Source organism: Emydura macquarii, unplaced genomic scaffold, assembly GCF_026122565.2.
Source record: "Emydura macquarii macquarii isolate MOO-44397 ecotype Brisbane River unplaced genomic scaffold, CSIRO-AGI_Emac_v2 contig_1363, whole genome shotgun sequence".
Lineage (NCBI taxonomy): Eukaryota > Metazoa > Chordata > Testudines > Chelidae > Emydura > Emydura macquarii.
The window spans coordinates 1,424,500-1,440,828 of NW_027131500.1; the positions used below are offsets into that span (position 1 = coordinate 1,424,500).

The 16,329-nt window shown below is 44.7% G+C and overlaps 1 protein-coding gene and 1 long non-coding RNA gene across 2 annotated transcripts; both read right to left on the minus strand.

Annotated features, from left to right (window-relative positions):
- Positions 1-4,904: 4,904 nt before the first annotated feature.
- On the minus strand, positions 4,905-8,733 carry SLC25A4 (solute carrier family 25 member 4). The gene is made up of 4 exons (XM_067551644.1): positions 8,558-8,733; positions 6,129-6,615; positions 5,390-5,530; positions 4,905-5,083 (listed from the first exon to the last, which is right to left on the minus strand). Exons 1-4 carry the CDS (start codon positions 8,666-8,668, stop codon positions 4,926-4,928), a joined length of 897 nt encoding a protein of 298 aa, XP_067407745.1. The 5' UTR covers positions 8,669-8,733; the 3' UTR covers positions 4,905-4,925.
- A 6,689-nt stretch (positions 8,734-15,422) lies between these two features.
- Positions 15,423-16,159, minus strand: LOC137155567 (uncharacterized). The gene is made up of 2 exons (XR_010920533.1): positions 15,967-16,159; positions 15,423-15,828 (listed from the first exon to the last, which is right to left on the minus strand). It is a non-coding gene; the product is annotated as an uncharacterized lncRNA (long non-coding RNA).
- Between the last annotated feature and the right edge of the window lie 170 nt (positions 16,160-16,329).

A 16,329-nucleotide genomic window follows, 5' to 3' on the forward strand; every position in this document is an offset into this window, starting at 1 on the left:
TTTTTTGGTTGGGGGCCTATGCAGAACTCAACCCCTCCCAAAAATTTTGAATATCGTGGTTGCAGTCTGAAAACGTAATACAATATCCTCAATCTTTCTAAGTAATGCTGTCCCACAAAAACTGAAGACATTCTGACCCTTTGAGAAATGAGCACTGCTTATAAACTATAGTCTCAGGCAAATTACACGAAATCTGGCCTTTGTTCCTAGTTATTTTAGAATATCAGACTCTCAACTTACATTTTGAGTAAAATGTCCTCATTTCTAGCCTTCATCTTTGAAAAGAAAAGCTTAAAACTATGACAAGTGTAATCACTGCAGGGAGCTGGTTGTCAGTCTGCAATCAGTCTACAGCAGAGGGGGAGTAGCAGATACTAGAGTTGAGGAGGAAGCTACCCAAACCACCTCAGGCCCTCATTGCTCAGGACACAAGATGGGGCTGGTAGTCATGGTGTTTGGATGCTCAGCTGGGTACTCCAGGATTGGCTCACTCATGGGGGGGTACAAGTGTCCCCTCTCTTGGTCCCTTCTGGCCTTTTAGCTCCAGAGATCAGACCACCACCATTTTTCCTAAATCTAAGTATCACCCATTTGCGGGACCAAAGTGAGATGGCATGATCTATAGGGTGAGACCTCTGTTCAATCTGCACTAACATGTCCACAGTGGTTACCAGCAACAGAGTTGTAGAAGTAGGGAAGTGCAGGTCCAATTTTTCCTTTATAGGCAAGGCCTATGGGAACAAGACTTAAAATTCAAAATGAAACATAGCTTTCTAAGTTTAAAAGGCTGAAGTAGAGCTCTCAAGTTTTAATGCCCACTGTTCCTAATTAAGAACAGTCTCTCTCCAGGGGACAAAAACAGTTTATTTTGAAGTCAGGGGAGATTCTTCAGAAATTAGGACCACAGAAAAAATGAGCATCAGCATGAGAGTTGTATTTTGCAGCAAAAACAAACCAAAAAAAAAAAAAAAACCAAGCCACCATCTGTTCAGCAGGTAGGGCAGAGTTAAAAGCATGCCAAGCTTTGTATTAGTTCAAAGGACATGGTGAACATTTTCAAGCAGGCATCATTGCAGCAGATTATTATAGCACTAGCTCTTCAAATAGTTCTGTAAATAACACACAATTCTGTAATAAGTGATTCCTAGGCTGGTTCAGAGTGACCAAAACCGTTGTGATCAGTCATGTAAAATACACCAAATGGCCAAAGGTTTGTTGAACATTAAAGTTAGAAGATTAACCCTTAGACTCAGTTTGGGAATTTGATGAGTAAATACACAGAAAAGTTCAGTACAGCTGCCGCAGGTGATATTGACTGAGAACCTGCTTTTCCTCCATTTTTTGATGAGGGCTCATGGAGGCCCACGAGGAAGGTGAATTACCCACACTCACAAGGAGTCATTCTCAGAGGAGACAAATAGAATTTTTCTGTCTTCCTCTCTTCATCCTGCCCCTCAACTTTAGCTGTTTCCCTGATGTACTCTAATTACATAAATTAAAGTTATAATTGCTTGTTTAAATAGTTGTCTTCAGATTTAATTAAAACCTAATTGATAAAACATTTCAAAAGCATATAGGTAATATCTAATTAAAAAAATTGCTACTAAATTACTTCATTTGTAGAAAATATTAGAGCCCCTATTAAGAAAATTCTATATTAAAATTGATTAGTATTATAAATTAATAATGCCCCATACAAGCAAATTGAACCACATCTTTTTCACATCCATTACTCAGCCTTCTTGTTGCACAGTAGATGGCATTTCCCTTTACATTATATAGGGTCACCTTTTAATAGACTGACTTTAGAAAAGAGATTTTTAGCCATCTAGTCCATTTCCCTATGACCGCAGCACTTACCTCTATAAAAATAAGCCTAAATGATTTCCTCCAACTAACAGGGAGTATCTGGCCTTAACTATAGACATTAGGAGTACCAAGACTTACTAAATCACATTTATCCTTGAAGCAAATTATAGAGGTAGTAGGGCTAAAATTTCTCCTGAAGGGTTTTTCCTCAATTGAAATTGTGTTCAATATAGAGTGTCTAGATGTCCATATTTTATAGGGACAGTCCTGCTATTCAGGGCTTTATTTTTTTTAATATAGATGCTTATTACCCCCCACTCCCTGTCCTGATTTTTCACACTTGTTATTTGGTCACCCTAGTTCACCAGGAAGAAACTAAAGCATAGTGGTCTTTGGGTGCCGTGAGGAACTTAGTCCTAGCAGGATTCCCCTGTGGAAGATGGGTGGATGTTTCAAACTAGATTTACAGCCCAAAAAGAGTTTTGCTTTAAGCAGGGTGGTTTGCTACAGTATTATTCACTCATTACTGCTCCCGGAGGAAAAATATGTGCTGTGTCTGAGCCTTTGTTGGACCAGCTGATATGATGGTTAGGCACCATAGGATTGCAGCCCAAGACTCCCTCTGAGAATCGCATGATTCCAGCCCCACAGAGTTTCACTTGAACGGACCAAGCATAGGTCAGAGGGGTAGTTAGCCCAGTAACTAGGACATATCTTCACCCAGATTTCAACCCTTTTCAAGCATCAGAAAATTTGAATTAATTCAAACTGATTTTCATTCCCAGCATACACTCTCTCAGTAATGGCCAATTAGTAAGTGTTCAAGTCCCCCCCCCAGCAATGAAATTTACACAGATGCTTGAGTACTCTGTTGAATCAGAGCCCAGCCTCTCACTAATATATTTGGCATGAATAGATTATTCTTGGCCCATCTGGACCCTTGTAGATCCTAATCTAATGTAATCTAATCTGTACCACACTTTCAAAAGCATTCCTTCTCCCTGCTACTAAGAAGGTAGCCAGCCTCATTCTTCCCCTGGACTTGTCCTCATAAGCCAGCTTCCTCAGGCTTTCATAACAAGCAGTGGCCACCCTGTGCTGTTTCATAGGTAGCATAGGGGATAGAATGCAGGAGAGGCAGCTCACGGAAGAAAAGTGGTAGTTCCTGCCAGAGAGGGACTTAGTGCATATGAGAGACTACAGGTAGCCTTCCATGTCACACAGCTACTACCCTGTGCTTTTTGGGCATAAAACCCACTTGTTAACTCAGTAGAGCGCTAGACACCTACTTTGCAGTTTACATCCAGGAGGGAAATGCCCAGCTTCCCACGATAAATTATTTCTGTATCAAACAACTAAAATCCACTTGCTAGTGTAAACAACAAAAGTCCTGGAGCACTTTAAAGACTAACAAATTTAATTTCTGCAGGCATAAGCTTTTGTGGGCTGTAACCCACTTCATCAGCCCATGAAAGCTTATGCCTGCAGAAATTAAATTTGTTAGTGTTAGTCTGTATACAGCAAAAACAACGAGAGTCCTGGAGAACTTTAAAGACTGTTACCCCTCTGGAACTTGCTAGTATGTACACTCCCAGCCCACTTTTTGTTTTATTAAAAAAAAAAGTTATAGCTTTGCAGCACAGCAAGCTCTAGCAGACTTTTTGCATTTAAATTCACAAAAAATGGTACATTAAATAGTGCTGTATTTAACTTCCCGATTTTGAGATGTGAAAAGTACAAATAAAATGTATTTCGTTCTTTGTGCACCACTGTGCAATTAAAATAAGCCCTCTTTCTTGAAAGTCCAGCCACCATCTTGCTCTGTGGCTATTCTGATGGGCATAGTTATATATGCCTAGATCAGATAGTGTGCTTGTGCATAGTCTAGTGATCCAAATATAATGAGTGAAGACAGTGCAAGTCCTTTCCCAGGCACTTGTTATCAAATGAAGAATACATCTCATTTGTTGTTGAGCATTTGTATGCACCATAACTGAAGTTTAAAAAATGAACTGTTTCAATTCAGCACATACAAATTCTAACATTCGCAATGATAACTCAAATTGCCAGATAGCTTTCTCCACCATCACCACCTCCCCTTCCATCTCACTGCCCCTGTAAAAATGTAACGATTAGCGGAGAATAAGCCTGAGAGGATTGCACTTCAGGGTAATTTTTCAGGAAAATTAAACGCTACTGAAACTAATGACTTAGACTGTCACAACCTCCACTACAGCATTACTAGTATGGTGTTTAGGTTAAAATCATGCCAATGCTTCATACTATAACAAGCCTTTTACATTTGACTACATTGGGTGTGGATATTATGAGGTCATCTTAAGAAGCCATCTGTGAAGAGTCTAAGTGTACCAAAACAACCATTAATAGAGTACATTTATGAGCACACCACAAATATTGTAAATGCAGACCACTTATTGAGGCATGGATAATCTAAAAAAAATGAAGCACTATTAGAAATAGAACAGGAGAAAAAGTAAAGTGAATTAATGTAAATTCAATTGAAACTTAATCCCATAGGTTTAGCAGTGGTTGAGAACCTATATCCTGGTGCTCACAGATAGAAGACATATTAAGTATATCTATAAATATGCTTTTTTCACCTTAATATCAGATTTTTAGAAATCTATCCTCATAGGAGATGCATGCTCTTCATCCATGTATTTTGAATGCCCTGATGATGTTGGATAGCTGAGGAGACATTCACTTCAGTACAATTAAGTATCAAGGACTTTGACTTGAGGGTTTTTTTTTTTTTTGTTTTTGTTTTTTAAATCTAATAATGTGACCTCTATTTTAATAGCTAGCATGTAAGCCACCTAACTGTCAAGAAATGCAGTCAGAGGAATAAATATATTACCTGATATTTGGCAGATTTTAAATATATACAGGTTCCATTACAAAAGTGTCTGAGGACTTGTCCCACAAATTACTACTATGATCCAATGGACAGCCATTAAACAATTTTATGCATCCTTCTCTGAACTGGATTTGCCCCATAACAGTCATCTCAAGTTCCCTAGGAAATTTTTTGCCCATTAAACCACAAGTAGTATATTACACAATAGAGCTGGAACAACTGAACAGAATAGTTTTATTTAGACAAATTTCTTGATCTCATCGTACAACACTAATACGAAAGCACCGCCCATGCCTCTCAACACATTGGACCAGGCACCTTTGAAGAAAGCTTTGCCTCCTTCATCTTTAGCTATCTTCTTCCAGCAATCAATTGTGCCCTTGTACATAATATCAGCTGTGGAGACAAAAAGGTACACATGAGAAACTCTTGAAGCAGACAGGCAATTCAATTTATCAGAAGTGTGCTCCCTAGAGGATTTTAAATAATTAATACAAATAAACTAACAGTTCTAGCAAAGTATTTCACAACAATCTGAAAAACCAATTAAGTATAGTGATGATCGATTTATTCCGAGAAGTTATTTTAATATACAAGGCCACAGATTTTCTGTAGCATATATAATGCCCTAAATTTCTGCCATTGTCCTGCGGGTGAGAATCTTTGCAGCTATAAACACAGCAGGTGAAGGCTTGTTCCTACCTCCCTTTCGGCCGGACTGCATCATCATCCTACGTCGGACAGTATCAAAAGGGTAGGACACCAGCCCTGCTACAGCAGTGACAGTCTGGGCGATCATCCAGCTCACTATGATGTGCACATTCTTGGGATCAGGCATCATACCTGTCATCAAGAGTAAATGAACAAGGTCAGTATGAAGGGGTAGGGTGGGGGGAGAATTAACCCACCCTGTGATTCCTACCCCAGACTCCATTTATTCACAGAGCCTGATCAATAGTAAGTCCAGGGAACTTTTCCCCTATTCCTTCAGCCACATCTAGCTCAGTGCCAACCAGACTTCACTCACTCCACCCCCCAGCCATTTAAAAGTTAGTCAAGAGTTAGCTTTAAGAACAGTTAGCCTTGACCATAACAGCTTCCTTGCAAAACTGCATTAGACTAGTGTTATGAAGATTTAGGCTTATAGCCTAATTCACCATCACCACCATCGGAACATGCTGGAAAGGGAGTGAAGTTACAAACTTTGCTTTGTGCAAACGCAGAGCCTCCGAAAACTCTGATGCGACAGGGCAGCCAAAACAGATAGGATGGAATTTCAAAAGTGTAATATTTATATTCCATTAAATAAATGTAAACAAAGCTGCAGTTTAGCTAAATCCTGAGAGCCAACACCCAGGACAGGATGCAAGGGAGCAGGCAATCCTTATATTTGTTGGATTAGCTCTCAGTCATCACTGCTCCCTTCTCCTCCTCCACTTACCCTTGGCAGTGTCATAGACCCCAAAATAGGCTGCTCTGTAGATAATGATGCCCTGGACTGACACATTGAATCCTTGGTAGAGCCCCTTCAAGCCATCAGATTTGAAGATCTTGGAGATGCAGTTGCCCAGCCCGCTGAACTGCCTCTCACTCAGCCCTTTGCCCACGTCAGCAGCCAGCCTGGTCCTGGCAAAATCCAGAGGGTAAACAAAGCAGAGGGAGGTGGCTCCTGCTGCGCCTCCAGAGGCCAGATTGCCAGCGAAGTAGCGCCAGAACTGCTTATGCCTGTCCACTCCCCCCAGAAAGATCTGCTTGTACTTGTCCTTGAAGGCAAAGTTGAGGGCCTGGGTGGGGAAGTAGCGGATGACATTGGCCAGGTTGCCTCTCCAGAAGGAAATGATGCCCTGTTCCTTGGGGATCCTCACCACGCAGTCAATGATCCCCTTGTATTGCTTCTCAGCAGTGATCTGTTGACTGGCATGCTGGACCTGTAAAGTGAGGGGGGGGAGGGGGGCAGAGAGAGAAGATCACAACAGTTATTTTGGACAATGTATCAAACATATCCCAATGTATCAAGATGAAGAAACAGGAAATAAGACAGTAAATATAATGCCACTATATAAATCCATAGTACACCCACATCTTGAATACTGTATGCAGTTCTGGCTGCTACATCTCAAACAAGAACAACAAAAATAGAATTGGAAAAGGTACAGAGAAGGGCAACCAAAGTGATTAGGGGTATGGAACTACTTCCATATGAGGAGAGATTAACGAGACTTGCATCTGTTCAGCTTGGCAAAGAGATGAGTAAGGATGGGGGATATGATAGAGGGCTATAAATTCATGAATGCTGTGGAGAAAGGATAAAGAACACTTCCTTATTCACTTTCACATAACACAAGTACTAAGGGTCACCCAGTGAGATTAATATGCAGCAGGTTTTACAGACATAAAGAAGTACTTCATCACACAATGCATAGTCAATCTGTGGAACTCATGGCTTTCACCTCCCCCGCATGGCAACAAGAATAACCAGATTCAAAAAAATAATTAGATTAGTTCATGGAGGATAGGTCCATCAATGGCTATTAGCCAAGATGGTCAGGGACACAACCCCACACTCCTGGTAGTCAGAGGCTTAGGGACACCCAAAGCTGGGACTGGACAAGAGGGGATGGATCACACAATTATTGCCCTCTTCTTTTCATTCCCTCTGAGGCATGAACCACTGCTGGAAGACAGAGTACTGGGTTAGCTGGACCATTGGTCTGACCCAGTATGGTCGTTCTTAGGGAAATTCCTGCTTCTCACCATGAGATCTATCATGCATCTTTCATCTAATCTGGAAGACTACATGGAACCTTTACCCAGAATCTTACCATTCAACAAACAGCCTGCACCTGTTTTATGCAATCTTACCCCGTTTCCTCAGGACCATTGCATGATTAGGTCACATGGAAACTGCCTACAAGAGGAGTTGCCAGTAATCCAGCAGCTGGGCATATACAGGAGGACTCACACTTAAACATCACACTTGGGAAAGTACCTTCCTTGTTGAACCTCAACTAAGATTTATCCCTTGCTGAATGAATGAACACCTGCCTGTTTGGTGGATTTCTATCGCTCACACACCCAGCATGAAGGGCACTTGAAAAACTACCACCTCAATAGGGTGGTTGAATCACAGCTATGAACTGCCAGCTTGGCCCATCTCTAACCGCCCCCCAGAGTGCATCGAGAGCCAGACTCGAGGTTCCCCCAGACACACACACCTCCCAGCAAGCTTATCCAACTGCACAGAAGTGGGTTTGCCTCGCCACAGAAGCGTACAGCCTCCCTTGCTTTAGAGTTTCAGGTCACTCAGTAAGACGCGCTCTTAGCACCGTCTTCTCGTCCGGCCAACCAGCCCCTAAACACAACGGTGAACATTTGAGGCCATTCCTCCCCCGCCCCGGTCCCCGTGAAGCCGGGTTATAAGCGGAGCCGGGGGAAAGGCGCTCGGGCGCCAGTTGCCATATTTAGGCACTCCAAACTTGTGCCCCTCTGACGCTAGGATTCCTGCGGCTCTCAAGTCAGACTTCACGCTCCCCCCGGCCAGGGAAGGGAGGCTCTTTGCAAGAGCCCAGGGAAATACGCAGCATCCTTCGGGGGGTTCCCATGCAGAGATGACAGAAGCCCAGCACGCCGTCCTGTCCCATGCCCCACTCCAGACTCGCTCTCTGGACGAGCAGGGGCGGCGATCGGGAAAAGGCCACCTGTTACTACCTTTGCACTCACCCACTCGCTGGCAAAGAGCCCGCAGCGCCTGCAACTTGCACGGATGCCTTTAAAGGAAAGGGAGCCACGCGCGCCGGAACCGGGGCAGTTTGCTCTACCGAAGTCCACAGCCAGGACGTTAATCTCCCCCCAAATCGCTCCCCTCCTTACCTGCAGCAGCAACTTCACTCTCTCGATGGGCGCTACAGCTGTCTTGGAAATCGCAGCAGCCACCCCGCCAGCCAGAAAGTCCTTGAGGAAACTTAGCGCTTGGTTACTCATGTTGGAGCGGGCTCAGCCGAAGCCCAAGAATAGCCCCCCTTGCAAAAGCACCTCCCCACCCAGCTGCCCCCCAGCCGGCTGTCACTGCGCTCCGAGTGGACGAGCTGCTCCCGCCTGGCTACTTATAGCCCCCCTGCTTCTCGCGATAAGAGGAGGATCCCCCCACCCCCGGCCCGGGGCGCAGACATTGGCTAGAGGGCACGGGGGCAAAGCCGCCATGCTGCTCCGGCGAGGATGCTGGGGCGCAGCGGCTGCCCCGTGCTGGGGACGTTTAAAGGGCAAATTCTAGTGATCTGCGCCCCGCTGGAGAACGCTCTGCCAGAGCACGTGCCCGCTGTATTAATAGCGCGGCCGGAGACGCAGGGGGGAAGCGGCAGAAATACTTCGGAGGGTGTTAACCGTTTGCACTCCCTGCCCCTGCTGGCACCCCGCGGAGGGAGAGCAACTGAACGGGCAGAGCAAGTTTGGGAGCCGGATAAAAGTTTATCACCCACCGGCCCATGTCTTTGAATTCCGCCTGTTGTTTCTAACGGAGGCGCACGTACACAGTGCAGCTACACAGCCGTGTAGAGACACAGTCCATCTTACACAGACATGTACGGGGCACGCTGATGTGTGCACATCACCCCGTTAAATGGGCTGTCTGGATATTTTGTAGGGTAAATATAATAGGGAGCCTCACTGCCTTGCTATGAGAGATGAGTTGAATTTGGATTAGAGCTTTTTAATTGGAGGACAAAATGTTTTTTTAAAGATTTAACATATTGCTTAAAGTCCTAAAGGTCTGACAGATTATTTCAAATGCTAACCTTACCCCTGCTCCTAGGTTTCCTGAAGAGGAGAGAGAACTTTTCCTGCTAGTGTCCTCACTGTACCCTTTAAGGACAGACCCTGCATGAGACAGGAACATCAGCGGCACAGCTAAGTTGGGTCACTTACATGGAAGGGAGGGTGAGGGGGCGCTAGGGATCACATGCCCTGAGAAATTCAAGTGCATGACCCAAACCAAATGTGAAACAGCAGAACAATTTGTAACAGTGTGTGTGCAGAACAATTTGTAACAACACTGTGGGGGCAGAACAATTTGTAATAACTGATTTCTCTGCACCTCACTGTCCCATCCAAAAAACGTGGGTAATACTTTTGCCCCTCACTTGTGTGTCTTGTCTATTTAGACCCCCATCCTGCAAAGGCTTACCCACTGAAATCAGTGGGGCTACTTGTGCTAGTAAAGTTAAGTAGCTGTGTTTTCAGGAGGAGGGTCTTTGATTGTAAGCACTTCAGGGTCTGTAGAGTGCCTAATGCTGTGGCATGAGAGTTTGAGTTGGGACTTGCAGCTGCTAATGCAATACAAATAATAATTGGTGGAAACTGAGTTTCACCTTAACTTGGCAGCTAAAAGACTGACCTTCCCTACAAAATGATATTCTCTTATTGCAAATCAAATCGCTCTCCTCACTGAAACAGTAGGTTGGATTATTAGTGAGCACTTGGGGCTGATCCCCCTCCCCCTCGCACAAGCTACTTTAGCAACACTTTCCTGACCTTGAAGGAAAAACCAGAAGGGACCAAGCTCCAGATCATCTAGTCTGACCACCTATATATCACAGACCATCAACAGCACCCTACCTACCAGCACATGAAACCCAACAACTGAAATTAGACCAAAGTATAACAGTGCACAGGAAACTAAACTATTATGTGCCACAGGCAGAGAATAGAAGGAACCGAGGTGCATCAAGGCCCCTGCAATAGCAGGGAAATGATTGAGTGAGATATACCCTGATAATTCTGGCAAGTGACCTGCCCCCACACACTGCAGAGGAAAGTGATTAAAAAAAAAACCCCAAAACCCCAAGGTCACTGCCAATCTGACCTTGGGAAAAACTCCTTCTGGACCCCACCATATATGATGATCAGTTAGACCCTGAGCGTGTAGCAGTCAGCCAAGCACCTCAGAGAGAGAATGCTCAGTGTCACCTCAGAGCCTTAGCCCATCCTGCCTCGTGTTCCATCTCCAGCTATGGCTCTCTCTGCTGCTTCAGACAAAGGAGATGTTTTTTAAAAAAAGCCCCTCAGAATACATTTAGGGGAACAAAGCCTCTCCCGTCCCCTGCAGCTGCAGGGCTGAAACCCTGAGATGTTAATACTGTCAGGGGCTAGAGTATATACAACACCACACCCAGGGATAAAGAGGGGATAGTCTCACAACTATAAGTTCTAGGATATTTGTGAGACTTTTGACTCCAAACAGAACCTCTTCCTCTGACACATCTTGTATCCCACCCAGCATAGGCCCTCACCTGAACAGACTTGAATCTTGTTTCCACAGTTACTGGACAATGGGAAGGATAGATGTATGTCTTCGAGAAGAGCCACCACAAGTGAAAGCCCTGATGCAGAGCAAACAGCTGCAGCTGTGAATAGTTGAGCACAGAAGCCCACAGGTGTGCTACATCAGATAGTTGTATAACTAGAAAGCATAGGTGATACTGCACAGGTGGAGTTAGTTTCTGCCCATCTGAGTGAAGGAAAACATTAGGCAACCACTAAGACTTTTCAATGCTGCTGCTCGTTGGATCATCCTTTTTCCTTCCTCTGGTACTTCAGTCATCATTAATAGCTTCCCTTTTAACACAAAAGGACTAGCTGAACTGAGGAATTAAACAAAGAGCCCAGAGCTCCTGCTGACTTTTTCTAGGAGATATAGTGGTTCAGATCCACAAAGATATCTAGGTGTCTAAATCCCAGATTTAGGCATCACAGAGATCAACAAACCCCTGCTTGGCTGCTGCCTAACCCTGTAGGTGCCTAAGTTCACCCACTGCCTAAATTTGCACTTTAAAAGTTCCCTATGTTTCTGTGTGTGGACAGGCACACTGCTGCCTCACTCTAGGTGTCTGCCTAGATGCCTGTTACACATCTAAGCCCAACACAAGCCACAAACCAGGCGGAGATAGGTGGGGGGATACCTATGCCTCCCATAGTGCCTAAGCTGGTAGGTGTTCTCTGAATATACCTACTAGATTGGGCCCCATTTAAAATCCAAGGGGTGGAGGTGCTGCCTCCTTTATAACTTTTAGCCCATTTGTTAATACAGTCACCCTGGCTGTGGGGTACCCAGATTCAGTTCCCCCCTCTGCCTGAGTCTCCCACACCCTGGGTGAGAGCTCTAACCACTGGGCTAAGTTATAAGGGGGAGGTGGTGGCACCAGCAGCACTGGCATTTCTTACAAGAAATAGCTACAGTGCCTATGCCACCTGACACCACAAGAGGCTTCCTGGCTGTAAATTGGAGAGGGGTGGGGGGGAGAGATAGACACCACCCTGTAGCCCACCCTGAGATGCCTAACTTTATAAGGGGGGCAGACCTTAGGACACACCCCTATTGGCATTTCCCATTGGCTAGTGCTGGCTTTTGTGGATTCTATTCTTAGGCACCTATCTCTCCCCATTCACTGTATAGGGAGCCTAGATGCCTAACCCAGGCTTTGTGGATCCCATTGTTATTCCAGTGATTTTCTAGGTCCTAGAAGTGAGGCATTGCAATGCTCAGCACTTCACAAGTTTTGTGGACTCAGGCTAGTGAGACTAGGATACTCATAGGAGGTTACTGAGCTACCATCTCTCCTGTCTAAGTGGACCTGGAAGTGGAAAAGGTAAAGGAGGCAGTGTGAGGAGATGGGGCCCTTGCCTCCTCCATCTCACCCAAAATGTGGCTGAAAGTTGGTAGAACCACATAATGGCTTTTATGAAATTTGGGAATGTTTCAGTAAAAACTGAAGATTAAGAGCCATAGATATATGCAAGTTCAGTCACATTAGAGAATGACCTTGTTAATTGACAGAAAAACCCTCTCTTTTGATTTCTAACCTGTGCAAATTCAATATGAAAGATATTGACAGAGAATAAACATGGATTCCTATGATGTAACCTTTTACTGTCACTTCTCAGGGAATAGCCACCAATTGGTAACATCATTGACTACAGCTGCAATGATTAGCTGATGAAGGTAGCATTCAGAGTTCTATCATAAACTTAATTTTAACCCCCAATTTCCTCTGTCTGTTAAACTGAGTAAGCATTTAGTTAGAAAATGTTTCCATGTGCTGTATGTTAGCAGAAGCATTTATTCAGGTAGTTTAATAACTCTAGGATGCATGATTTTCAGATAGTTGTTAATGTACAATTTCCACTTTCAAAATTTTACTGCGGTTCCCTCAACATGGGGACTTAGGGACTGGCATAGTGAATTGGTCCATTTATTCCAGTACCCTAGCTCTGACACTGTTCCCTACCTGATGCTTCTGAAGAAGGTGCAAAAACAACAAAAATCCTGTAGAGGGTAATTATGGAATAATCTGCCCACACGGAAAGCTTCAGCCTAGAGTTTATATCTCTTCCAACACCTTTAAAACAAAAATCTTTATTATTGTAACTTGGGATTTTTTTTCTCAGAAGAGACCCCAGTCACACAAATACTTATGCACCTGTGTAACTTTATGCACATAAATTTATAATAATAGGCTTCACCTGGGGCCAACAGAGAGGCCCACAGTTCAACAGCCTCCCAGGGTCTTGGGATGGACTTGCTGAACTGACTGAGGGCTTGGCAGCCAAATTACAGTCCATCATTCCCCCATTCTTTCAGCTGGCTAGAAGAGAAAAGGGTAGGGGGTCCCAGCCCAGAGTCCAAGAGTTAAGGAGAATCTCTCAGACCCCTTTTAACTGATAAAATAGACCAGCCTCCCCTGTTCTCTCTTCAATTTGGGACTTGGTCCCAGAACTCTGCTTCCTTCTCAGCAAAGGGTTACTCACACAATAAACAATTCAGAAAATCAGCTGAGGGTCCCAGCTCACTTTCAGTATCCCATTATTCACACTTATCCAGAAGGAAAAGCCCCTGGCTTCCCACTTGACTCATACCCACACTCCAGACCCTTTCCCTATAGGCCACTTCTTGCTAGTAGCATCAGCCTGACTGTCTCCCTGCAGGTAGCCTCTCCTCCACTTTGACCATCAGAAGTCCTTTTAAGCAGGTCCTCAATTTGGAGCATGCTTTGTAACTGCTGAGGGACAGGACTTTTCTTGGCCCAGTACTGCTCCGCCACTCCTTTAGCCTGAATGTGGGGTCTGCAAACCCCATCTCAGTTGTCCACTGAGTTCAGTGGGACAACCTGTGCAAAAAGTGATGTATGTGTTAAGCATCTGCAGGATCAGGACTTAAGGGCTAGGGGCTAGATTGTTAAAGGTATTTGGGCACCTAGGCCCAGATCCTCAAAAGTTCATAGATGCCTAACTCCCACAATGCTGAGTGTTGAAACCTGAGTCTTAGGCACCCTGATTCCCAGGGGAATCCTCAGCCCCGAGTGTGGTGCTTAGGCTCCCTCCCTATACAATGCAGGGGAAAAGTTAGGTGCCTAAATCCTTTTGTGGATCTAGCCTTAAATGTCCAATTCTTCTTGAATCCTGCTAAGCTCTTAGCCTGACTGATATTTTGTCACAATTAGATCCACAGGCTAACTGTGCATCGTGTGTTTTCTTTGATCAATCTTAAATGTGCTTCTGTTCCCTGTCATTGAATCAATGATGAATTATTATGGCTTATTTAACATTTATCCTGTGTAGCCCTAAAGGCCACAATGAGGTTGGACCCTTGGTGCTAAGTGGTATGCAAACACATGTCAAACGACAATTCACGCTCCCAAAAGTTTACAATCGAAAAGACAAGACATATTATGAAAGAGAAATACCCTGGTACACTTTTAAACCTCCAAACTGGCACATATGTATAGTTTGATCTTTACATTTCATCTTAGGAAATCTTTGGAAAACAATTGAGTTTGTTTTAAGAGAAGTAACAAATAATCATTCAGTGCTGACAATCCAGAACCTTGTATGAGCACTAAAAATGAAATAAGCCCCACAATGTATACTGTCATAACAACCAGAGTCAGAGGTGCTGGAACTAGGAGTGCAGGGGGGTGCTGCTGCACCCCCTGGCTTGAATTGGTTTCCATCGTATACAGGATTTACAGTTTGGTTCAATGGCTCTCAGCACCCCCACTATCAAAATTGTTTCAGCACCCCTGACCAGAGTAAAAAGCAATTACCACATATAGGTCAACCTTCCTCAGACCCTGATTAGTCATATTTTGTTTAATCTGAAACTCTGATTATCCAAAGGTTTTGGATGTGCTTGAATCATTCAGATAATTGGAGTTTACCAACTGACATTTTCAGGCACAGGGACCCACAGGCAATTCTCAATGCAGGACTCAGGCCAGAAGCCCAGATCCACAAAGGGATTTAAGTGTCTAACTCTGTATGAGGGGTAGATTTAGGATATATCCATCTAGTTGGCATCTCCCATTGACTAGTTTTAGGTGGCTCCCCCTAGCATGCTGGCTTTTACGGATTCCATTCTCAGGCACCTACCTCTTCCTATGCATTGTCTAGGGATATTTGGTGCCTAATGCAAATTTGTGGATTCCGGTGATTTTCAAAAAGCCTAAAAATTAAGTGTGCAGTTTAAATCCCTTTGTGGATCTAGGTCATAATCTTTAAACTCATATTCTCTCAGTGTACATCATTCATTTTGATTCTGAATCCCCAGGTAATGTATATGACCAGAGGGGCTTTCCCCACGCATGTATCAAAATGATTATGACCATGGTTTTCTGATGTAGACCTCACAAAAGTTATCCAGGTCTTTGTCACCTCAAGACTGGATTACTGTAATATGCTTTACATATTGTTACCCTTGTAGATCACTTAGAAGCTGCAGCTGGTGCAAAATGCAACTGGCTGCTTATTTCCTTGATGGTGTTGGCTATGGAACACATTATACCAGGTCTATAAGATCTGCATTGACTTTCTGTTCACTTCCAGGGGCGTTTAAAGATGTTAACCTGACATTCATCTGTAACCCCCCATGGTTTGTCCTGGACAACCCCTCTTCTTATGGTAGTTGTAGTCAGCTGGGGCACTCTTCCAGTCCCTGGATTCCAAGGTCGGGAAGCTGGAACACTCTCAGCTGAGGCCCCTCAACTTTGTCTCCTTGTTGATCTGACAGAATCCGAGGTCAGTGACCTTCAGGATACAGTGTAAGGTAGATCTATTTACTCAGGCGTCGGCCCGGATTTGTGCAGCGCTGCGTCCTGGGGATGGGAGTTAGGTTAATATTTCGGGGGCTAAAGTCTATATTTTATTTTCATTTCTGTGCATGTGCCAAGGGACCAGCTGCACGGTACAAACGGAAGCCCCGGGTAGGCTCAGAAGTAAATACTGGCTGGTACCGTAGGCAAGAGTCCACCTCTCTCGCTAGCTGTCTAGGGAGGTGGAGGTAGGAAGGGGAGGTTTCCTTCCTCCCCTGGCTTCTGTCACTGGGCCGGGGAATGCAGCCGGACCTCCCTGCGGTGCGTCTGGCTCTCTCTCTGGCAGAAATGTTGTTGAATAGGGATTCAGGCGTTTTCTGTTGCCTGTAGCAACCTCCCCTTGTTCCAGAAGAGAAACACCACCAGATCCAAACAGTCCGGGGCGGCTGGGGGAGAGGCCCGGGCCTGGAGCCGCAGGGCTGGGCAGGGGACACGAGCAGGGGCCCCTTGGCTCGGCCGCAGCCCCGGGCTCTCAGCACAGGGCCCCGCAAGTTACTAAGCCAC